Source organism: Lampetra planeri, chromosome 53 (assembly GCF_965212315.1).
Source record: "Lampetra planeri chromosome 53, kcLamPlan1.2.h2, whole genome shotgun sequence".
Classification (NCBI taxonomy): Eukaryota; Metazoa; Chordata; class Hyperoartia; order Petromyzontiformes; family Petromyzontidae; genus Lampetra; species Lampetra planeri.
The window spans coordinates 7,464,295-7,489,742 of NC_136159.1; the positions used below are offsets into that span (position 1 = coordinate 7,464,295).

Genomic DNA, 25,448 nt, shown 5'->3' on the forward strand with positions numbered 1-25,448 from the left:
CCCCACGTGATGATAAGCCACTTCGCTGAGCTAGTATTTGTGATGGCGAGGCCGCTTCTGAAAAATATCTATATGGCTCAGTGGGGCCTCCTTACCTGTTGAAATAAAAAAATTAACCCGTAAAAACAAAGTTTTTCACTATAAATCCTTTATATGCGTGGCGGCTAGAGTCCTCTCGTCCTCTGGCTTGAGATGGCTGCCACCTATGGGCCAGATGATTGCCTGCCACCATTAAGCAATTGGTAATTAAATATTTAAAAAAATCCTAATAAGTGTAAAGTTATGGAAAACATTTTTCACGAAAATAAATTGTCACGCACAACGAGTCTGTGTGCAAAAATGTCAGCTCGATTGGATCACGTGAAGTGGGTTTTAAAACGACCGAAAGATTTGCACGGTCGTAAGCGCGCAAGCAAGCAAGCAAGTGAACTTAATATAAAGGATTTAAAAATAGTATAGTTTTTAGTTTAGTTTTAAGTCGTTGGCAACAGTCGACCAGGGTTCCACACATCGCGTCAAAAGGGCCTCCCAATAGATGGGAGGGTGGCTATAGAAGAGAACCACTCGAGGGATAGCGTTTGGTCTACTCTTCCATGCTTGCCAGACGCCTCGGAAGACGTGGGCCTTACCCACAGTTTACCCCACCACACGTGACCTGCCGTTCGATCAGCTGTTGCGAACCCACTCAAATGGCTGGGTGGGACAGAGGTGGGGGAGGGACGTGGGGGGGGGGTTGGGGCATTTAATAGCTTCAAGTGCTACCGCTCCCCACTCTTGCACGCACGCGCACGCACGCACGCGCACACTAGCACCGTACATCTAATTGACATCTATATCTAATTAACACGCGGTCACATTATAAACGACTCGTCGAAAGGCCGCAGCCGTGTAATGCAAATGAGCGCTAATGTCGGTAATTATCCACAGGTAACACGCTGGACACGTGGCGTGTAATTTGGAAATTTGAATTCCGCAAAGATAAAGGTGCAGGCCTGCCATTGCTTGCTCATGCCACACACAAAGACAAATATCCCCTGTATAGCCTCAACAGACTGTTGGGGCAAGTGCTGTTAGCGAGTAGCACCTATGAAGGCCGGCACACGAGGGGGCGGGTGGCCAGCACCACGCCCGGCCGCCTTTGTCTCCCCAGTGGCGATGTTGACACACCGCACCAGACACTCACATTGAGGGGGAGGCCCAGGATCGGTTCCGTGAATCGTCACCGATATTGCACTCCACATGGTGGTGGGAAGGTGGGTTGAACCGGTGTGGGGGAGGTGATAATAAAGGGTGAGTGGAGTCGGGGGGGGGGGGTCGGTGGCGTTTGAGTCAGAGGAGCAGATTGAGGTGGAGCCGTAGTGGGGTGGTGCTACCCCCCCCCCCCCACCAGCACTGCACGTGAGCCACCAGCAGCCATCGCTCGCTTCCTTGTCTGACCATTCCCGCCCGGTTACCAACTCCAGCGGTGCCCCCCCCCCCCTCCTCCCCCCGTCGCCCCCACCACCTTGGGAGGGGAAACCCCGGGGGCAAGCGCCCACTCACCCCACCACACCCACAGAGTCTCTGGAGAACACACAAAGACAAAGATCCCCCCTGTAGCCTGTAGCAGGCTGTTGGGGCAAGTGCTGTTAGCGAGCACCTATGAAGGCCGGAACGGTACACGAGGGGGTGGGTGGCCAGCACCACGCCCGACCGCCTTTGTCTCCCCAGTGGCGATGTACTCATTTGAGGCACACACAGACACACACACACACAGACCACGTGTACAGACACACACACACAGACCACGTGCACAGACACACACACAGACACACACACCGACACACACAGCACGTGCACACACACAGACACACACACACACACACCACGTGCACACACACAGACACACACACACAGCACGTGCACACACACACACACAGACACACACACACAGACACACACCACGTGCACACACACACACCACGTGCACACACACACACAGACCACGTGCACAGACACACACACACACCACGTGCACACACACACACACACAGCACGTGCACGCACAGACACACACCACGTGCACACACACACACACACCACGTGCACACACACACACAGCACGTGCACGCACAGACACACACCACGTGCACACACAGGCACACACACACACAGACCACGTGCACAGACACACACACACACCACGTGCACACACACACACACACAGCACGTGCACGCACCTGACGTAGTCCCGCTTGCAGTAGGTCTTGCCGTCGCGCACGAAGCATGTGCACGTCTCGTCCAGGTACTGCGCGCACTCGGCGCACTTGAGGCACGAGGCGTGCCACTCGAGGTCGGGGGATACGCGCAGGATGAAGGGGTCTCGGATCTGGGCGCCGCAGCCAACGCACACGGACGCCAGCCGCTTCTCTTGAGGCAGCGACAGGTGAGAGTTGGAGGCGAGGGGGCGAGGGGGTGGGGGGGAGACGGGGGGGGGGGAGGGGGGAGATACAAAGGAGAGAGACGAAGAGATGGACGGAGGAAGTGAAATTGGGGAGGGCGGTGAGGTGGGGGGCGGGGGGTAGAGAGGGGGCCCGAGGGGCGAGACGGAGAGAGAGAGACGCAGAGAGATAGGAGAGAGATGGTGAGATGATGGAAGGAGAGGGGGGGTAGAAATAGATACGGAGACGCGATGAGAGAGATGGAAGGCGGTACACGTATCGATGATACACGGAGCGAGAGAGAGACGTGAGGATGGGAGAGAGAGAGACAGCGAGCGAGGGACGTTGAGGAGGAGGAGGAGGAGGCAGATAAGGAAGAAGGTCGGCAGATCGACGCGTGGGGAAGAGTTGGGAGCCGACGGGGAGGAGGCGAGGCGCGGGGAGAAGAGAGACATCGCGGAACAGTGGAGGGAAGAAAGACGGACAGAGACACAGACAGACAGTGGACACAGGGCAGACAGAAAGACGACGTGTGTTGAGTCACGCACGTGTGTCAACCACACGCACGTGGAAACACGCGCGTGGATGCAGATAGGGGAGACAGAGAGAAAAAAAAACAATCGGACGGACAGACACACGGATAACGTCAGAACAAAATTATAGCGGGCATGGATGGCGGTGGTGGAGGGAGAGGTGGGAGGAGGGGTGGAGGTGGGGGGGAGGAGGAGGAGAGTCCGGCGTGAGGAGGAAGGTGTACGAGACGATGGGCAGAAATGAAGATTGCAGGATGGAGGGAGAAGGGGAGTCATGAGTCGGGACACGAGAGGCGATTCTCGCAGATAGCGAGAGGGGATGAGAGAGAGGGGGGGGGGGATAGAGGGGGGGGGGAGATAGGGGGGAGGGAGACGCGGGGAGAGAGAGAGAGACACACAACACAGCCATTCATTAACATGAGCGCCACTTATAAGCACAACAGCCACCTTGAAAACATCGCTGCTGCCGCCGCTGTTGTTTGCGAGCACCTATTAGGGGTTTGTCACGGCGCGCGCAAAACCGCTCGCGCGCGATGGCACTGCCAGCAGCACGGACTGGGGAGACAAAGGCGGCCGGGCGTGAGCGCACGCACCGCATTGTGCGTAAGCAACACCGGCGGTGCGGTGCAGATCCACCGAAGCAGGTGTCAGTGTGAGCTCGAGTTCGACACGAGGGAGAGGGTTCAGGGGGGCGTTAGATTCAAGGTGACCGCGCAGTGCCACTGGATGCGCGCCGTGCCCAGGTGAGCCGCAAAGGTGAGACTCATGCGCCGTGACTAGGTGAGCCGCAAAGGTGAGACTCATGCGCCGTGGCCAGGTGAGCCGCAGGTGACACGCACGCGCCGTGACCAGGTGAGCCGCAAAGGTGAGACTCATGCGTCGTGGCCAGGTGAGCCGCAGGTGACACGCACGCGCGGTCCGCGTTCATTCCGTTGGGCTCCGTTTTTTGGCTTCTGCGATTCTGTGCAGCGCATTCGCGTTGGGGGGTGGGCGCATAGTGAGCAGTCGTCCTCTAACCCCCCCTTCTCTTACCCCCCCTCTAACGCAACAGCACAGTGGTGAAGTATGGCCATTCAAGCCCCCGTGGCCACAAACAAGGCGTGGGGAAGCCTCCATCCAAGCCGAGGATTGACACAGGAGCTGGACATTAGCATTAATAATTAACAACGCTCGACGCGTTAGTCAATAACACTGTAGCCTTAAAAGGAACAAAACATATATATCTAATAGGGGGACGTTTCGGCCAAAGAAATCAGTGTGTGTGTGTGTGTACTGTATACACACGTAAGGAGCGGTGGTACAGTGGTTAGCGCTGCACGCTCTGTGCAGCTGGCAATCCAAGATCGGTCCAGGGCCCATCGATCGCTGAATGAGGACCAGGTTTGCAAAGTGCACAAACCAGCACTGGGGAGACAAAGGCGGTCCGGCGTGGTGCTGGTCACCCAACTCACTCTTGCACCGTACCGGCCTTCATAAAAAAAGGTGCTCGCGAACAGCACTTGCCCCAACAGTATGTTAAAGGCTATTCGGGGATCTTTGTCTTCATATCTATGTATTTGAATTGCCCTGAGCGGATTTTACCAGATTCATATCGGCTTTCGCGTCACACTCCACGGGAGGCAAATTACTCGGTCCGCTGCTGATGGGGATCGTACTGTGCGTAATCAGTGTTTAGCGCGAGATTCAGAACAGCGATTTAGAACTCTCTCCCAGCTGATCCTGCCCGGAGTGAAACCAAATCAACATTCGTCCCAGGCCTAAATCTTTGAGCCCTTCTAGAATCATCATCATCATCATCATTTACGTCACTCACTGTCGCTGCTCTGGCCCTTCTAGAACTTCAATACATACCACGTGACTCAAGCCATAACGCAGCGTTTATTTATACGAGCGTTAAACATCGCACTAACACACACGACTAAGACAAAGATCCCCCGTGTAGCCTTAACAGGCTGTTGGGGCAAGTGCTGTTAGCGAGTAGCACCTGTGAAGGCCGGCACGGCACACGAGGGGGTGGGTGGCCAGCACCACGCGCGACCGCCTTTGTCTCCCTAATGGCGATTTGTACACACGGCACTAGGTACTCATTTGAGGCTGAGTCGACCTAGGGGGAGGCCCAGGACCGATTAAGATAATCGTCACTGGTGTTGGCCGTGAGCGGGAATCGAACTCAGGTCGCCGGGTTCGTAGCGCTAACCGCTACACTCCCAAGACACACGCGCTAATGCACTTGAAGACAAACACACGCATATCCCCCCGCTAGACGTCAACTACTTTTGTGGAAAGTGCTGTTAGCGAGTAGCACCTATGACGGTGGGTACGGCACACGAGGGGGTGGGTGACCAGCAGCAGCAGCAGCAGCCTTCGTCTCCCCAGTGGCGATGTTTACTACATACCGCACCGGGTCCTCGATTTGAGGCTGAGTCGACCTAGGGCGAGCCCCAGGACCGATTTAGATAATCGTCACTCGTGTTGGGCGCGAGTGGGTTCGTAGCGCAGCGCGCGAGGACCGGTGCACGACCGCTCCGCCTTTAACGCGCGCGCGCACTCAGGCATCATTGCACGGTACTGTACACGAAACAAAGACAAAGATCCCCCAGTAACGCCGTTTACTGTTGGGGCAAGTGCCGCAAGCGAACAACTATTATTGAGACGCGACGCCAAGCGTAGTTTTTTTTTTATCACTGGGGAACACCCCCTCCCCCCCTACACACACACACTGAAAGCGCGTTTCGTTATTTTTCGCTAAACCATCGCGATCGACAATGTCGTTGGTGCCGGTGCGGGAGTATTGTGGGTGACAGGGAAGACGACGACGACACCTCGGTCTGTGTGAGTCATCGCCAGTCCATCGGACTATCGACTCACCGCGCCAACATTATAGCAGCACCAGAGGCGGAGTGCAGTGGAGGGGGTTGTCAGGGGTTTGTTGCTCTGTCCCTCGCATTAGGAATCTAGGGTGCATTAATCAATTTTTAATAATCATCGTAAACTCCTAAAACTCCGCCCGTGCCCAGCAATTCAAACACTGGGTTTTATCGGCTGGGTCTCATCAGTAGAGTAATAGTAGTCGTAGTCCAAGTATAGATGTTGTTGTTATACAATCAACATCAGGGCCGAGGCTTGTTAAACCGGGTCGCCCACGCTGTTGGCAAGAGCACTCCATATAAACTCCGGGGCCCTGTTCAACACCAAATATAAAAACAACAACAACAACAAAAAACGACGTTGTTTAACCGAAACTCATTGAGCGTCTCCGCGCATAAAGTGCAAAATAACAAAAGATAAAACTCCGACGAAATCCGCCAACAATAATCACTGCGCGTGTGGCCTTCAAAAGAAAGCGGAACGCAACGGGCGACGCGTCGTTCTGGACCCTTCCTCGGCCTATCGAGAGTAGCGTCATGTAAACATATATATACACACACACACGGCACTGCAATTGAAATGTTTATGAAATCGGAAATAATGCTCAAGAGTGATTATCCCCGCACAAGTGAGCTCACCTCCCGTTAGCAGTCATAAGCCAGTGGTGGAAATTCCACATTCATATGGCGGGCAGGGGTTGGGGGTGGTTTATCTATAAGATAACCATTTGTTGACTTCCTCACAAAATGGAACCAATTTTATCGACCCCCCCCCGGGGAAGTGTGATTGGCTCTCCTGCTGAGCCACCTGGCCAGATCACGGCGGGTGATGAGGAACCATTATTCGCATGGACTCAGTGAGCTGCTACGCTGGCAATTAATGTATCCATTCCAATGCACGGCCTATTCGTGAGTTCCGCCAGAATTGTTTTACGGAGAACATTATTCCCGAAAAGGTTTTGACCGATAAAATCGCCCCGAGCGCGCGTCAACAATCAGCGACATCATTTCTACTCGAGCGCGCGTTCACGTTCACGTGACAAAAGACAAATGTCCCCCGTGTAGTCTTAACAGACTGTTGGGGCAAGTGCTGTTAGCGAGCACCTACGAAGGCCGCAACGGCACACGAGGGGGTGGGTGGCCAGCACCACAACGGGACGCCTTGGTCTCCCCAGTGGCGATGTTAACACACCGCACCAGGTACTCGTGTGAGGCGGAGTCGACCTAGGGGAGGCCCAGGACCGGTTCAGATAATCGTCACCGGTGTTGCTCGTTAGCGGGTATCGAACTCGGGTCTCCGGTTCGTAGCGCAGCGCGCTAACCGCTACACCACCGCTCCCCACACGAGCACACACAATCGACTACACATTAATCGTATTGGTGCAGGCAGTGTGTGTGTGTGTGTACGTACCTGTGTGTACGTGGGGTAGCGAGACCCAACTTAGAGTCCCGGTCACGGCTATCATCAGTGGCGAGCGCTATCCGACCCGGGATCTGAACCAATCTTGGACAAATCCTACCTAAGTCGACTCAGCCTTACGCCTGTATAGGAAGTGCCTGGTGCGGTGTGTGTATGCATACACACACCGTGTGTGTATGCATACACACACCGTGTGTGTTGGGGAGACAAAGGGGGCCGTGGACGTGGTGCTTGCCACGCCACCCCGTGGTTGACCTTACTGGGTGCTCGCCAACAGCAATGGGTCAGTCCGCTCGGGGCTAAGTGGTGCATGTTGTGTGCTGTTGGCGTGTAAGGGTGCTTGTGCGCGTGTGTGTACCCACGAGTGGATGTACTCTGCCTCTGTGTGTGCGTGTGTGCGTGTGTGTCTGCGTGTGTGTGTGTCTGCGTGTGTGTGTGTCTGCATGTGTGTGTGTCTGCGTGTGTCTGCGTGTGTGTGTGCGTGTGTGTGTGTGTCTGTGCGTGTGTGTCTGCGTGTGTGTGTGTCTGCGTGTGTGTGTGTCTGCGTGTGTGTGTGTGTGCGTGTGTGTGTGTCTGCGTGTGTGTGTCTGCGTGTGTGTGTCTGCGTGTGTCTGTGCGTGTGTCTGTGCGTGTGTGTCTGCGTGTGTGTGTGTGTCTGTGTGTGTGTGTCTGCGTGTGTGTGTCTGCGTGTGTGTCTGTGCGTGTGTGTCTGCGTGTGTGTCTGTGCGTGTGTATGTGTCTGCGCGTGTGTGTGTGTGGGAGCGGTGGTGTAGCGGTTAGCGCGGCTGCGCTATGAACCCAGTCGAGCCGAGTTCGATCCCTGCTCACGGCCAACACCGTTTACGATTATCGGAACCGGTCCCGTGCCTCCCCTAGGTCGACTCAGCCTCAAATGAGTATCTGGTGCGGTGTGTAAAACATCGCCAATGGGGGAACAAAGGCGGTCGGGCGGGGTTCTGGCCACCCACCCCCTCGTGTGCCGTGCCGGCCTTCATAGGTGCTCGCTAACAGCACTTGCCCCTACAGTCTCTTAAGGCTATACGGGAAATCTTGCCCTTGCGTGTGTGCGTGTTTGTATTTTTAGTACATAAAACGTACAGTGTGTTCACGCAACGTATCCTAGCCCTGTTAGCGAGCACCTATTAAGGGCGGCACAACGCACGAATGGGTGTGTGTGTGTGGGCAGAACCACGCCCGGCCGCCTTTGTCTTCCTCAGCGGCAATGTTTTACACACCGCACCACAGTTGGTTAAGCGGGTTCGTAGCGCAGTGCGCTAACCACTGCGCCACCGCTCCGCCCCCACCATTCACACACACACACGCGCGCGGTGTACAGACGATACTGGATAAACATTCCGTGAGCAAACTATTGTCGATGAGTAGAGCAATTGTTATGAAAACATATTATTAGGTTTTTTCGGTAAAGTCACGTAGGTAAAACATCAAAATTAATTTTATTTTCATTAATTTTGATGTTTTACCTGCGTGACTTTACCGAAAAAAAACTTAAGAATATGATTCCTTGCAGTCACGAAAGCTTCAAATCTAGAATGTTATGAAAACCCTTACGTCGCGCGGAGCGAAGGTATGCAAATCACATCGTCAGTGACGGCTATGCGTTAGAGCCTTGAGCACGACTTAAATACGTGACGGGTTAAGTACTTTACCATCCTGTGTACATCTGTACGGTCGTGTAGATGTTTATACATTACACTGTAATTATAACGCACTCACAGGCACCAACCCATCAACACAAAGCTACCGAAAGAGAACTTGTACACGCGTCTATAGATACACACACACACACAGGACACTCAGCAACGCCCGTGACCAGCGTGGTGAAGTATGGTCAAACACACCGTCGCGTCTCTGGGAGGTACTCGCCCAGCAGTAGATTGACAACAAAGACAAAGACCCCCCCCCCCCCAACAGACTTTGGGGGGGCAAGTGCTGTGAGTGAGCACCTACGAAGGCCGGCACGGCGCACGACACGGTGGGTGGCCAACCCAAGGCCCGGCCGCCTTTGTCTCCCCAGTGGCGATGTTTACACAGCGCACCGGGGGTACTCATTTTGAGGGCGAGTATCCTGCGAGGCATCTGTCACATCCAGGTAAACACAACAACAACAACAACACACAAAGTCGTGTTTTACACGCGCCGTCTTCTGGGAATGCGTGGGGGGGGGGAGGCCCGGTCACATAATCAGAGATTGGGCCACTGATGTTGGCCGTGAGCGCGAATCGAACTCGGGTCGCCGTGTTCGTAGCGCAGCGCGCTAACGACTACACTACCGCTCCCCCACCCCCCCCTTACATTAAGCACACAACCTCTCAAAGTCACACAAAGACAAAGATCCCCCGTATAGCCTGAACAGACTGTTGGGGCAAGTGCTGTTTGCCAGAACCTATGAAGGCCGGCACGGCACACGAGGGGGGTAGGTGGCCAGCACCATGCCCCGGCCGCCTTTGTCTCCCCAGCTGCGATGTGTACACATCGCACCAGGTGCTCATTTGAGGCCGAGTCGAGGTTCAGGACCGGTTCAGATAATCGTCACTGGTCTTGGCCGTGAGCTTGGAACCGAACTCGGGTCGCCGGGTTCAGTAGTACAGCCCGCTAACCACGACACTACCGGCTCCCCACGAACACTCATACACATGTGTAGTAAATCCACACACCATACGGTATACAGTGTAGGGTACATGGTAATCAAAATCGATTTTTTTTCGATTGCCGGTCACCGCATGAATAAAACCGGTTTCTAGCGGGTTACCGGTTTTTCACGTCTCGCTATGAACACAACGCGTGGCGCCATTGACGGCAGAGACCCAGGCAGGAGCTGTCACTGTGGCGAAGTTAACGGTCACAGGGCACTGCACTTGCAGCTCGAATCCATCTCTTCCCGTTGCGGCAGATGATACGATGCTGAATGTATTTAAACGATGTTTTTTTATTTGACCAGGTAAGACCCCACTGAGCTACCGTATATCGCTCTTTTTTATAGAAATGATAGCTCATGCGGAAATTTATAGCAGACAAATACTCTTGAACGCGTGATGTTGATTCTAAATGTGGAGGGAAAAACCAGAGGTCCCGGACAGAAATCCACGCGACCACGGGGAGAGAGACACGCAAACTCCAAATATACAGCCGGCGTCAGGGTCTGGATCGAACCCACGACCTCCTGAATACCAGGCCAGTTGTTAACATCTCCTAGCCACCGTGATGATGATGATGATGATGAGAGACGCAAACTCCAAATATACAGCAGGCGTTAGGGTCGGGATCGAACCCACGACCTCCTGTAGACCAGGCGAGGTAGTTAACATCTCCTAGCCACCGTGATGATGATGAGATACACGCAAACTGCAAATATACAGCAGGCGTCAGGGTCGGGATCGAACCCACGACCTCCTGCGTACCAGGCGAGTTAGTTAACATCTCCTAGCCACCGTGATGATGATGATGAGAGAGAGAGAGAGACACGCAAACTCCAAATATACAGCAGGAGTTCGGGTCGGGATCGAACCCACGACCTCCTGCGTACCAGGCGAGTTAGTTAACATCTCCTAGCCACCGCAATGCCCACAATAAATCCACCCTCCACCGCCCCTACCGCCTCTGTTCCACCCCGCAGTATAAATAAAGGGTATGCACGGCAGTCGATCGTATTAAGGTGGGGTCAAGTGTGGGTATCCCCCCCCCTGCCACACACATACCACACACATAGCACACACATAGCACATACCACACACATACCACATACTACCATCCCAGTGAGCAGGCGACAGACCCTCGGCTGCGTCTCGAGACTTTCCATCAAGAATCGAGGGCGGAAGCTGCGATTCGTTCCGAACGGTTTCTCGGTTTGCCGACTTTCAAAACGGGACATCGACTTTGAACACGACGACCTACAACAATTTGAGGTCACCGTTTCGCAACCTCCCGTTGAAAGAGGAGCACGTGCCACCTTATTGTCCGGATTATAGGACGCGCTTTTAGCCTTCCCCCTGTATTTCAAGCCAAATCGGGGGTGTGCGCGTCTTGTAGTCCGGTAGCTGTGTGCGTGCGAGACCAAGATTACCGTAAACTTCTCGAGGTGCGTCTTACTTTCCGGCACGGCTCATAACCAGATTAACAAAAATACGGATAGAACGCTTGAGGCCAGTTTAACACTTAGCGGGCGGCTTTCGCGAACAATATTGTCCATAATAGAGTTTTTTGGGGGGGGGTTCAGATCGCGTAAATATATAAATGTGTGTCGTTAAAACCCGCCGTCTCCGCCACCCGACACAGCCAACTAAGTGAGGGTTGACACGTAAACTAAACGTGGCCAATTCGTTACGAGTTCAGCACACGGGCGCGTTGGAGAGTAAACCCACCACGACATTTGCAATTGTCGTCGTGGGTTTACTCTCCAACACGCCGGTGTGACGAACATTACCAATTGGCCGTGTCGGGTGGTGGGCGGCGGGTTTCACGACACATTTAGATATTTACGCGATCCGACATCAAAAAACCTCCATTATGGATAATGGCTAAAGCACTTCATCAATCCACTGCTGGATAGAGTTGCATCCACGCCATGTTAATAGTATCGGGGGTTGAGCATACTTCACCACGCTGGTCAGTGCAGCTTGGTGAAGTTTGGTTTTGTTGTGGGGGGCGGTTAGGGGGAGGTGGCCGATTACACTCGCCACCGATTTCAACCGTGACCTGGGGAATCCAACTCAGGCTTGCCGGGTTCAGAGCACAATGCACGAAAACAGCTCCAACCACCGCGTCTCCCACGTTCTCCAGCGCCGTGCAGCGCATGTGCTCACGGCAGAGGAGTAACGATTACAATCTTTCGATGATTCATCGTTGGTAACAAAAAAATAAGCATTTGTAAATTGAGACCACAATGAACGCACGCATGCAGATACCGTACACACGGGACACTCAACGCATTTACCGGTGGCAACACTGCGCCCGGACTTAAACGGAAACTTCGATTAACAGGCGGCGACGTTTCGGGCAATTGCCCTCGTTCTGTTTGGCATTGCGATCGCGCGGGATTTCACTTCGCTCTCTTGCGGCTTTGGCGTCGCACTCCACCGACTTGCGGACTTACTCGTGTGTGGTGGGTGGGGGGGTTAGAGTGAGACTCTGAGCCAATGTCGGCCCTGACCCTCTCCCTAAGTCAGTGCGGTTCTTACTCTTTGGTTGTTTTCGGTAAAGTCACGTATAGGTAAAAAAAAATTCTAACAAAATAATTGAAAACAACTAAATGTTTGTTAGTTGTTTTCATTTATTTTATTTTATTTTTTTACCGACGTGACTTTTCCCGAAAAAACCAAAGAGTATATGAATCCTTGCACAGTCACGAAAGCTTCAAATCTAGAATTAAAGTGTGGTTCTTGTTATTTTTCTTCTTAACCTGGGGGTGCACCCCCCCCCCCGCCCTGGGTACGAGATGCCCTTTCTGGTGGCGAGGCACTGCCAGATTTTTGTTGTCGAAGGCAGATCATCGAAAACACAAATTAAGCACGTACGTGCCAACTTACTTTGTTTCGCCAAACCCTCGGTACTTATTAACATCGTACATTGTTGATCGATCGACAACCGAACGGGGTGCAAGGCTGCAGTGTCGGTTAAGGACCACTCACTGCGCTAAGTGAACCCGAACTAACCTGCAAATCGACGAGCTCCTCTCGAGAACGTCATTTTGCATTCACGTCGCTCACGACGATTCGCCCCACCGAGCCCTTCTAGAATATCATCGGCATCTACACCAACGTGATTGCACGCAGTACGTTGTTAAGTATTTTATAAATGTACACGCAATGTGCCGCTAACTAAAGACATCTCTTGACAATCCTATTTAAAGCCAGCACCACCGCGGCTTATGTAAAACGTAAGGCACGCCTTATGTATTGTAAACAATTAAATAATCAGCAGCAGCCAGCAGCCTCCTCCCAAATATCGGCCACACCACCTCCCCAATATCGGCCACCCACCTCTCCAATATCGGCCACACCACCTCCCCAATATCGGCCACCCACCTCCCCAATATCGGCCACACCACCTCCCCAATATCGGCCACCCACCTCTCCAATATCGGCCACCCCACCTCCCCAATATCGGCCACCCACCTCCCCAATATCGGCCACCCACCTCCCCAATATCGGCAACTCCACCTCCACACCTCCCCAATATCGACCACCCTACCTCCACATCCTTCACGCGATGGACGCCAGAGGTCCATCTCACTGCTCCACGGTGACCTGGCTCCGTGAGCCGGCTCCGTGACCTGGCTCCGAGAGCCGGCTCCGAGAGCGGGCTCCGAGCGAACTCCGTCTCCATGCAGGGCGGTCGTCTCCCCCCTCTCGGTGGGGTTCCCCACCCGTGGCTCCCCCGCCAGTTCCCGTCTCCAGCCTCGCGACATCGGCTCTGCCCGGACCCCCGCGTGCGTCCTGCCCCAAGCGACCCCCCCCCCCACGGCTCGCTTTGACCACGTGCCGACGTGATGACGTGACTAGGTGACGAGGACGCATCCACGTTTGCGTGACCCCCCCCCCTCCTCCTTCTCTCATGCGGTGCTGTTCCCCCACAGCCTCGACCAAGGCACCCCCCCCACCTTCCCACTACCTCCCCCCCACCCCCAGCCTTTGTCTTCGGAATTGGATGAACGAACCGCGGTGAATGCAATCCAGGACAAAAAGTCCCTTCCTCCGTGCCGTTCAGTAGCCGATCCAGCACACCGCCATCATCAGCCTCTCCGCCCCAATACAGTAAGAAATCAGAGCCGTCAGCCGCCGCCACCGGCCCCCTCTCGACTCCCCCGGTCACGAGATCGCGCGCGCAGATAACCCGGTGTGAGGATGGAGCGAGATCCCCGAAACACGTGGGGGGGGGGGGGTGAACGGGGACCACCTCTTTCTCGTTTCGAACTACGAGTCCAAGCACGCGCCTCTCCCATGCGTCATGATGACAACAACAACAACACAGACAACGACACAGACAACGACGACGATATGGCAGTCGCCGTGGTCTACCCGCCGCTGGGCGAAGGATCAGTGCGATGTCTCTGCCGAGTGTTGTGCGATCCACGTGAGGCCCCCCCCCCTTCATCATCTCGCAGCTTGTGAGCGGCATAATCACGCAGCCGTTTAAACAAATTAATTATAGCCAAACATTTGTGTATCGATTGTTATCAATCTGTTTTAAGAGTACATAGACGCATATATATTTGCGTAAATTGTTTGATATGTTAATGAAGTATATATTTTTTATACTTTCTATGTTAAGGAAGTGGATATATACGGGATCGTGAGCGCACCGCCAACTGCTGTGACCTGGGTTAGATTCGGGGCCACAGCTCACTCCCGCGTTCTCGACACATTTACCAAGCCGCACTGAACCAGCGTGGTGAAGTATGGTCAAAAAGCCCCCCCATAAACGATACGAGTGCGTAGAATACACGCAACACATACCATTCGTATCACCGCCTTCACCAGAAAATCTGAATTTTCAGATTCATCAGAAAATCTTTAGCGCATCCCAAAGAGAAAGATCCCCCGTGTAGCCTTAACAGACTGTTGGGGCAAGTGCTGTTAGCGAGTGTCTATGAACATAAGTACAGCGCATGAAGGAAATGGGTAGCTAACACCACGCCCGGCCGCCTTTGTCTCCCCAGTGCTGATGATTACACATTTGCAACAGAGGTCAGGCCCAGAACCGATGCTAATATTCGCCACTGTCTTTGGTTCGTGAGCGGGAATGGAACTCGTGTCGCCGGCTTGGGAGTGCAGTGCGCTATGCGGTGGGGTGCGGTGCCTAAAAAAACTACACTCGGACACGCAACGCGTTCGTCAATAACAACTGGCCTCGTAAGGGAACAAAAACAAAAGATATAATTGGTGACGTTTCGGTAATGGACCTTCAGCATTGCTAATAAAAGAATGCACACGTGGGATTTTTTTTTTTGGGGGGGGGGGCAGTTCGGACCGCTTTTTTTACATCTTCGTGCTGACAATAGTGACGTCACCCAATTTTTAGCGGGGGGGGGGGGAGTTCGGGAGTGACGTGATTTAATAATCCGAAATGTATCAAAAAGAAAATCAGAATTTTAAAATTAATCAGAACATCTTTAGCGCATCCCAAAGAGAAAGATCCCCCGTGTAGCCTTAACAGACTGTTGGGGGCAAGTGCTGTTAGCGAGCAGCACCTATGAAGGCCGGCACGGCACACGAGGGGGTGGGTGGAACAGCAACCACGCCCGACCGAATTTTCTCTCCCCAGTGGCGATGATTTTTACACACCGCACCAGCTACTCATTTGAGGCTGAGTCGACCTAGGGGAGGCTCAGATAAATCGCCACTTGTGTTATTGGCCGGGAATTGAACTCGGGACGCCAGGTTCGTAGCGCAGCGCGCTAACCGCTACACTACCGCTCCCCACACACAATACGTACGCACATACACACATACACGTGCAAAGACAAAGATCCCCCAAATCGCCTACATAGACTGTTGGGGTCAAGTGCTGTTAGCGAGCAGCACCTACGAAGGCCGGCACGGGCACAACGAGGGGGTGGGTGGAACAAGCAACCACGCCCCGATTCTAATATTTACACACCGCACCATCTACTCATTTAATGGATTCATCGATCCATACAATTACGCACGCAAAGACACAGTCCCCGTGTAGCCTGCAGAGACTGTTGGGGAAAGTGTGGACGGGTGGCGTGGCGAGTACAGTACTACACCCGACCGCCTTTGTCTCCCCAATGCTGATGTTTTACACGTCGCCTTCGGTACTGCTTCGATATTTCTCGCCGATTTTAACCGTGAGCAGGGAATCGAACTCGGGTCTCTACCAGGTTCGTGTGCGAACCACTACACTGCCGCTCCCCACACGCACAAAGACAAAGAATCCCCTGTAGGGGCAAGTGCTGTTAGCGAGCACCTATGAAGGCCGGAACAGCACACGAGGGGGTGGGTGGCCAACACCACGCCCGACCGCATTTGTCTCCCTCGTGACGATGTTTACTACACACCGCACCAGGTACTCGTGTGAGGCTGAGTCGACCTAGGGGAGGCCCAGGACCGGTTCAGATAATCGTCGCCGGTGTTGGCCGTGAGCGGGAATCGAACCCGGGTCGCCAGGTTCGTAGCGCAGCGCGCTGACCGCTACACTACCGCTCCCCACGCACACACAGACGCACACACAGACACACACACAGACACACACACAGACACACACACAGACACACACACAGACGCACACACAGTCACAGACACACACAGTCACAGACACACACAGACACACACAGAGTCACAGACACACAGACACACCCACAGACACACACGCACATACCGAGAAACTCGTCATGAACATCGGTGGCTGACGTTTCGAGCAATGTGCCTTGTTCCCCCGCAGAGTCGACGTCAGCGTGCACGGCGCGGGTTGTCGCGCTGCTATTATGCAGCTGACGACGTCCGACGTTTCGCTCCACGCGGCCACGTAAGCCCACGGCCGTAGTCCCGGCCAGTAAGCGAACGTTTGCAGTCCGTGCAGAGAGGTATCGTGAATAGAAGCCGCGCAGAACGCTGCATTCGGACCCACAACGTGTCTCTCTCCAGCGAACATTTACATGATGATGCATACTCGATGTGGTGTGCCCGGGTACGCGTGCGCATGCTCCTGCTGGGCCGTGTCAGACAGACACGGCTCCAATGAGGCCGTTGTAACCACGGAGACGGAATCGTCGGCGTAAGGCACTACCACGAGAGTACAACGTACATATATGGTAATCATTAACGACGAAATTAGATAAGTAATCTTCACGCGCACACGCACCACCAAAGATAAAGATGCAGATCCATCGTACGGCCATACAGCTGATTGGGGCAAGTGGTGTTTGCGAGCGTCTACGAAGGCCGGCACAGCGCACGAGGGAGGGGGTGGCCAACACCCACGCCCCGGCCGCTTTCGTCTCCCCCAGTGCTGAAGTTTTATACGTTGCAACCTGGCACTCGTTTCTGGCAGAGTCGACCTAGGGGAGGTCCGGGACCGGTTCAAATATTTGCCACCGTTATTGGTCGTGAGCAGGAATCGAACTCGTGCGGCCCGAGTTCGTAGCGCAGTGCGTTAACCGCTGCACCACCGCTCCCCATACACCACCGCAGACATCAACGCGCGCACATGCACGACAACCACATACACCACCACCACTAGCAAAGACAAAGATCCCCCATATAGCCTTCACCAGGCTGTTGGGGCAAGTGCCGTTGTGAAAGTCGGCACGGCACACGATGGGGGGGTGGGACGGTCAACACCACGCCCGGCCGCCTTTGTCTCCCCAGTGACGATGTTTACACACCGCAGCAGGTACTCATTTGAGGCTGAGTCGACCTAGGGGGAGGTCCAGGACCAGTTCAGATAATCCGTCACCGGTGTTGGCCGTGAGCGGGAATCAAACTCGGGTCTCTGCCGGGTTCGTAGCGCAGCGTAGCGCTAACCACTCCACAAAGGTCCCCCGTATAGCCTTAACAGACTGTAGGGGCAAGTGCTGTTAGCGAGCACCTATGAAGGCCAGAACGGTACACGAGGGGGTGGGTGGCCAGCACCACGCCCGACCGCCTTTGTCTCCCTAGCGGCGATGTTTACACACCGCACCAGGTACTCATTTGAGGCTGAGTCGACCTAGGGGAGGCCCAAGACCGGTTCAGATAATCGTCACTGGTGTTTGCCGTGAGCGGGAATCGAACCCGGATCGCCAGGTTCATAGTGCAGCGCGCTAACCGCTACACTACCGCTCCCCACAATGCACACACACATACACACACGCACACACACATACACACACTTACACACACACAGACAGCGCCGCCAAGTTCGACGTTCCGGACTGCTCCGTCTGAGAGGAAGAGCAGCTTGATGTGGAGCCCCGCGCGTGACCCACGATGTTGCGCGTCGCTTCCCATCCTCGCTGCCCCCTCCACCCCACGTCCCTCGCTGCCCCCCCCCACCCCACGTCCCTCGCTGCCCCCCTCCACCCCACGTCCCTCGCTGCCCCCCTCCACCCCACGTCCCTCGCTGCCCCCCTCCACCCCACGTCCCTCGCTGCCCCCCTCCACCCCACGTCCCTCGCTGCCCCCCCCACCCCACGTCCCTCGCTGCCCCCCTCCACCCCACGTCCCTCGCTGCCCCCTCCACCTCACGTCCCTCGCTGCCCCCCTCCACCCCACGTCCCTCGCTGCCCCCCTCCACCCCACGTCCCTCGCTGCCCCCTCCACCCCACGTCCCTCGCTGCCCCCCTCCACCCCACGTCCCTCGCTGCCCCCCCACCCCACGTCCCTCGCTGCCCCCTCCACCCCACGTCCCTCGCTGCCCCCCTCCACCCCACGTCCCTCGCTGCCCCCCCACCCCACGTCCCTCGCTGCCCCCCTCCACCCCACGTCCCTCGCTGCCCCCCTCCACCTCACGTCCCTCGCTGCCCCCCTCCACCCCACGTCCCTCGCTGCCCCCCTCCACCCCACGTCCCTCGCTGCCCCCCCCCACCCCACGTCCCTCGCTGCCCCCCCACGTCCCTCGCTGCCCCCCCCACCCCACTTCCCTCGCTGCCCCCCCCACCCCACGTCCCTCGCTGCCCCCCCACCCCACGTCCCTCGCTGCCCCCCCCCACCCCACGTCCCTCGCTGCCCCCCCACGTCCCTCGCTGCCCCCCCCACCCCACTTCCCTCGCTGCCCCCCCCCACCCCACGTCCCTCGCTGCCCCCCCACCCCACGTCCCTCGCTGCCCCCCCACCCCACGTCCCTCGCTGCCCCCCCCCACCCCACGTCCCTCGCTGCCCCCCCCCACCCCACGTCCCTCGCTGCCCCCCCCCACCCCACTTCCCTCGCTGCCCCCCCCCACCCCACGTCCCTCGCTGCCCCCCCCCACGTCCCTCGCTGCCCCCCCCCACCCCACTTCCCTCGCTGCCCCCCCCCCACCCCACGTCCCTCGCTGCCCCCCCCCCACGTCCCGTACCCAATGCTGACGGATCGCCCGTGTGGATTTTTCTATTTCCCACGGCCGGTGGGTTTATTGCCACCCCACCAGCACCGCCCGTGCACACTTAGGGGTGCAATTGGGACAAAATAGCCTCTAGATATATTGATGTAGTATTTTTCTATATTGATATATATTAAAAGATGTTTTAAAATATTTTTAAATATATGTTTTAATAAAATATTGTATAGATAACCGTGTTCGTTAAAACGTGAATCGTAATTATACAAAAATTATAATTTGGTTAAACAACATCCGCACGCATTTTATATAAATATGTACAGTGTGTGTATATATATGTACACGCTATAACGTGATATTGTGTATATTGTTTAAGATAAGTCCACAAAGCTCCCCGTGTAGCCTTCACAGGCATTTGGGGCAAGTGTAGCGAGCACCTTTTGCGCGGCAGGAACGGCACTCGCCCGGCCGCCTTTGTCTCCCCAGTGCTGATGTGTACACACCGCACGAGGTAATCGTTTAAGGCCGAGTTGACCTAAGGGAAGCTCGGGGCTGGCTTAGAAATTCGCCACTGATGTTGGCCGTGAGCGGGAATCGAATTCGGGTTACCGGATTTGGAGAAACACTTTAACCACATACACACATATACACACACACAAAACAAAGATAAAGATCCCCCTTATAGCCTTAACACGCTGTGGGGACAAGTGCTGTTAATGAGTAGCACCGATGAAGGCCGGCATAGCACACGAGGGGGTGGGTGGCCAGCACCACGCCCGACCGCCTTTGTCTCCCCAGTAACGATATTTTTTTTACACACCAGGTACTCATTTGAGGCCGAGTCGACCTAGGGGAGGGCCCATGACCGGTTCAGATAATCGCTACCGGTGTTGGCCGTGAGCAGGAATCGAACTCGGGTCGCCGGGTTCGTAGCGCAGCGTGCTAACCACTACACTACCGCTCCCCACAATGCACACACACATACACACACGCACACACACATACACACACATATACACACACACATATACATACACACACACACAAACTTACAGTCCTACATATACAGACGCACACACACGTAGGAGTGTATGCAGTGCATACAAAAATAAAGATCCCCCGTGTAGCCTTAACAGACTGTTGGGGCAAGTGCTGTTAGCGGGCAACTATTAAGGCAGGTACGGCACACGAGGGGGTGGGTGGCCAACACCACGCCCGGCCGCCTTTGTCTCCCCAGGGGCCGATGTTCACCCACGGCAATTGGGAGGGCGCTACGAACCGGTTCAAGACATTCGCCACTAACGTTTTTCGTGGCCCTGTGCGGGAATCGAACTCGGGTGTCGCCAGGTCCGTAGCGCGCACGTGTGTGTGCGACACAGACAAAGATCCCCCGTGTAGCCTGCAACAGACTGTTGGGGCAAGTGTTGTTAGCGAGCACCTGTCAAGGTACACGTGGGGGTGGGTGGTGGGTGAGCAGCAACACAACCCGGCCGCCTTTGTCTCCCCAGTGGCGATGTTTACTACACACCGCTCCCAGGTACTCATCTGACCCGCGCCTCCGACTAGCACGCTTGGCTGCGTACCGTGCGAAAGAAGTTCAACACACACACACGCACATTGTACACACACGCACATACAACCAACAACAACAGCATGTACACAACAATTACACGCATACACGTTCACACACACATATATATATAACATAAACACGCACGTACACACAAAAACACACACATTAATGTACTATGCGTGTAAACATATACACACACACAAACACATCGGTAAAAGAATAAGCAAATAAGTTGGCGATGCTGCTGCTACTGAGTTGGCAGCCTCCCTTACGAGGAAGAACAAATAGGCGACGTTTCGTGCCATTGCCCTTCTTCATGGCACGTAGCATAGATGTAACAAGACAGGCATATACGTTCCATTGTACGCAATGTTATATACTCACAGGCACAAATGCACACACACACACACACGTACACTCGTAAACACACGTATTTACCTTTATATTTACATTCACATACACGGGATTGCACATGATGAATACAAAGATCCCCCCTTGTGTAGCCTTAACAGACTGTTGGGGCAAGTGCCGTTAGCGAGCACCTATGAAGGCACACGAGGGGGTGGGTGGCCAACACCACGACCGGCCGCCTTTGTCTCCCCAATGGTGATGCATACACACCGCACCAGGTACTCATTTGAGGCTGAGTCGACCTGGGGGAGGCCCAGGACCGGTTCAGATAATCGTCACCGGTGTTGGCCGTGAGCGGGAAACGAACCCGGTGGCCGGGTTCGTAGCGATAACCGCTACACCACCGCACGTACACACACGTACACACACACACGTACACACACACACGTACACACACACACGTACACACACACACGTACACACACACACACGTACACACACACACATACACACACACACACACACACGTACACACACACACGTACACACACACGTACACACACACACACGTACACACACACACATACACACACACACGTACACACACACACGTACACACACACGTACACACACACACGTACACAGACACACACACACGCACACGCGTACACACACACAGACACACACTCAAACAAACACACGTACACACACACACGTAACACAGACACACACTCAAACAAACACATGTACACACACACACGCGTACACACACACACAAAACGCGTACGCAAACACACAGTAGACACAAACACAGTACACACACAGTAGACACAAACACACGTACACACAAACACAGTACACACACACAACACACGTACACATCCACAGTACACACACAGTACACACACACACCTACACAATACACACACACAGACCTCAACAGTATACACACACACCTACACAGTATACACACACACACCTACACAGTATACACACACACACCTACACAGTACACACACACACACCTACACAGTATACACACACACACCTACACAGTACACACACACACCTACACAGTACACACACACACCTACACAGTACACACACACACACACGTACACACACCTCCACAGTACACACACACCTACACAGTACACACACACACCTACACAGTACACACACACACACACGTACACACACCTACACAGTACACACACACACACACACGTACAAACACAGTACACACAAACACAGTACACACACAGTACAGTACACACACAAACACACACGTGGGTTAGTGGTGACGTCTGAGCTATTCCAGGACCCCCCCCCCCACACCCATCGCCCTACACGTACTGACCAGCGCGGTGAAGTATGGTCACACAACCTCCACGACCAACACGGAGCGGAGAGGCCTTCATCTAGCAGTGGATTGACAAAGGACTGTAAATTAATATCATTATTATGCACACACACGCACACGCACGCGCGTAACGCAGATGTAATGCTCATTTTATATTACACGCATGCATACACAAAAGATAGACACACACGTATATGCGCAAATATGCAATCACACATGTGCAGTACGTCCATGCGATGTAACGGGGCGAATATGATTTTACACAAACCTATATATATGCACACACGCACACAAAGATACCCTATAGACGCCGTTCAAGGGCTGTTGGGGGGGGGGGGGGCGAGTGCTGTTAGCGAGCTCCTATTAAGGCCGGCACGACACATTGGCGATGTTTACACACCGCACCAGGTACTCTTTTCAGGCCGAGTCGACCTAGGCGGAGGCCCAGGACCGGTTCTAATATTTGGCACTGTGCTTGAGAAATCGAACTTGGGTCACCGACGTCAGCAGCGCAGTGCGCTAACCACTGCGCCACCGCTCCGCACATACGAAGACATACAAAGACATACACATATACACACACACACACACATATACACATGAATGGAATGACAAATCTCCCCGTGTAGCCTACTTAGACTGTTGGGGCAAGTGATGTTAGCGAGCGCAATACAAACAAAGATACACTCACACACATACGTATATATGTACACACACTCATATATACACACAGACACACATATGTATACACACACACAGACACACATATATGTATACACACACACACATATGCACACACACACACACGCACGTTACACATTTGAAACTGTTTACTGAAGTTGCCGTCGTCGTGTGCAATAGCGACACGGCAAAGGTGTCAGCAGCATTGGATTCAAATTCAGCCGCAGCAGCAGCAACAGCCGCAGCAGCAACAGCCGCAGCGGCAACAGCATTAGCGGCAACAGCATTAGCTGCAACAGCATTAGCTGCAACAGCATTAGCTGCAACAGCATCAGCTGCAGAAGCAATAGGTTCAACGGCAGCCAGTAACAGCATCAACAACAACAGTAGTAACATCAACAGTAGCAGCAGCAGCAGCATCATCAGCAACATCAACAACAGCAGCAGAAGAAGCAACATCAACAACAGCAGCAGCATCAGCAACGTCAACAACAGCAGTAGCATCAGCAACATCAACAACAGCAGCAGCAGCAGCAGCAACGTCAACAGCAGTAACAGCAACATCAACAACAGCAGTAACAGCAACGTCAACAACAGCAGTAACAGCAACATCAACAACAGCAGTAGCATGAGCAACAGCAGACAGCGTGAGCGGTCGGCTCCACCACCAGCACCAGCACCACCACCACCAGCACCACAAGCAGCACCACAAGCAGCACCACCACCAGCACCACCAGCACCACCACAAGCAGCACCACCACCAGCACCACCAGCACCACCAGCACCACCAGCACCACCAGCACCACCACGAGAGCGACCCCCATAGCTTAGCTCCTCCACCACCACCACAACCACCATCACCACCACCACCACCAGCACCACCAGCACCACCAGCACCACCACCACCACGAGAGCGACCACCACCACCAGCACCACCACGAGAGCGACCACTATAGCTTAGCTCCTCCACCATCACCATCACCACAACCACCATCACCACCACCATCACCACAACCACCATCACCACCATCACCAGCACCACCAGCACCACCAGCACCACCACGAGAGCGACCCCCATAGCTTAGCTCCTCCACCACCACCACCACCAGCACCACCAGCACCACCACGAGAGCGACCACCAGCACCACGAGAGCGACCACCATAGCTTAGCTCCGCCACACGCGGGTCGGTCGCCACTTACTTTTGGAGTTGTCTCCCATATCACCCATGTCCTCGTCTTCTTCGCCGTGTTTCTTCTCGCCACGGCCAACGAGCTCTCCGCCTCGATCTCCTCTGCCGAGGAGGAGGAGGAGGAAGAGGCGGCGGCGGCGGTGATGCTGGTGATGGAGAGTCCTCCTTCACGCGACGATGATGCGAGCCGCGTGCCAGGCACAGTGCACCCTGCCATGCATCTCTGGAGCTACCGCGCCACTGGGTGGCTGCGGGCAGGGGTGCGAATGTTGTTGTTGCTGCTGCTGCTGGTGAAGGTTGTTGTGAGTGACTTCTGCTGCTGCTGTTGTTGCTGTTGTTGAATGTTGTATCTGCCGGAAGATGAGTTGAGTAGGTCGATAGGTAGCTGGGTGGGTTGGTGGATGCAGGAGGTTTAGGTGCGTTGGCAGGTCGGCGGCTGGGTCGGCTTGCTCGGTAGGTGTGGGTATGTGGTTAGGCGAGCAGCCGGGCTGACTCACGCGATGTTTCCTGACCGCTGCCGCATTTCCCTTCACGATTCGACTCCGTCTCGGCACCCACCACGCCGTTCCGCTCAGCAGCCGCAGATGCAACACCCCTTCTTCAACTCTCTCTCTCTCTCTCGTACTCTCGATCTCTCTGCGTGCGCGCGCGTGTCCCTCTCTCTTGCTGTCTCTTGCTGTCTTGGGACGCTCAGGGCGAGAGGATGAAGATGGGGCAGAAGCAGCAGCAGCAGCAGAAGCGGCAAGGGGGCAAGCCGCGAGAGAGCTGTGAGCCACAATGCGAGAGCGCGCCCAGCCTTCACGGCCCCAGCACTTCGTGTGCGCGGTGTTCATTGGGCAGCCGAGGTCGGGTTTAGTTGGCGGAGAGGGGAGGGAGGGAGGGAGGCGGAGAGGGAGGGTGGGGGGAGGGAGAGGCACGGGGAGAGGGCGAGGAGGATAGGGATGGAGATAGGAGGTGAGGGAGGGTTGGGTGTTGTTTGGAGTATGCTGGTGGTTGGTGATAGCGGTGGTGGTGGTGGTTGGTGATAGCGGTGGTGGTGGTGGGTGAGCGGTGG

At 54.8% G+C, this 25,448-nt stretch overlaps 1 protein-coding gene across 1 annotated transcript; it reads right to left on the reverse strand.

Annotated features, from left to right (window-relative positions):
- Nucleotides 1–751: 751 nt before the first annotated feature.
- On the reverse strand, nucleotides 752–25,207 carry LOC144734809 (LIM/homeobox protein Lhx9-like). The gene is made up of 4 exons (XM_078617192.1): nucleotides 24,405–25,207; nucleotides 22,520–22,580; nucleotides 2,220–2,409; nucleotides 752–773 (listed from the first exon to the last, which is right to left on the reverse strand). Exons 1-4 carry the CDS (start codon nucleotides 24,609–24,611, stop codon nucleotides 752–754), a joined length of 480 nt encoding a protein of 159 aa, XP_078473318.1. The 5' UTR covers nucleotides 24,612–25,207.
- Nucleotides 25,208–25,448: the final 241 nt, after the last annotated feature.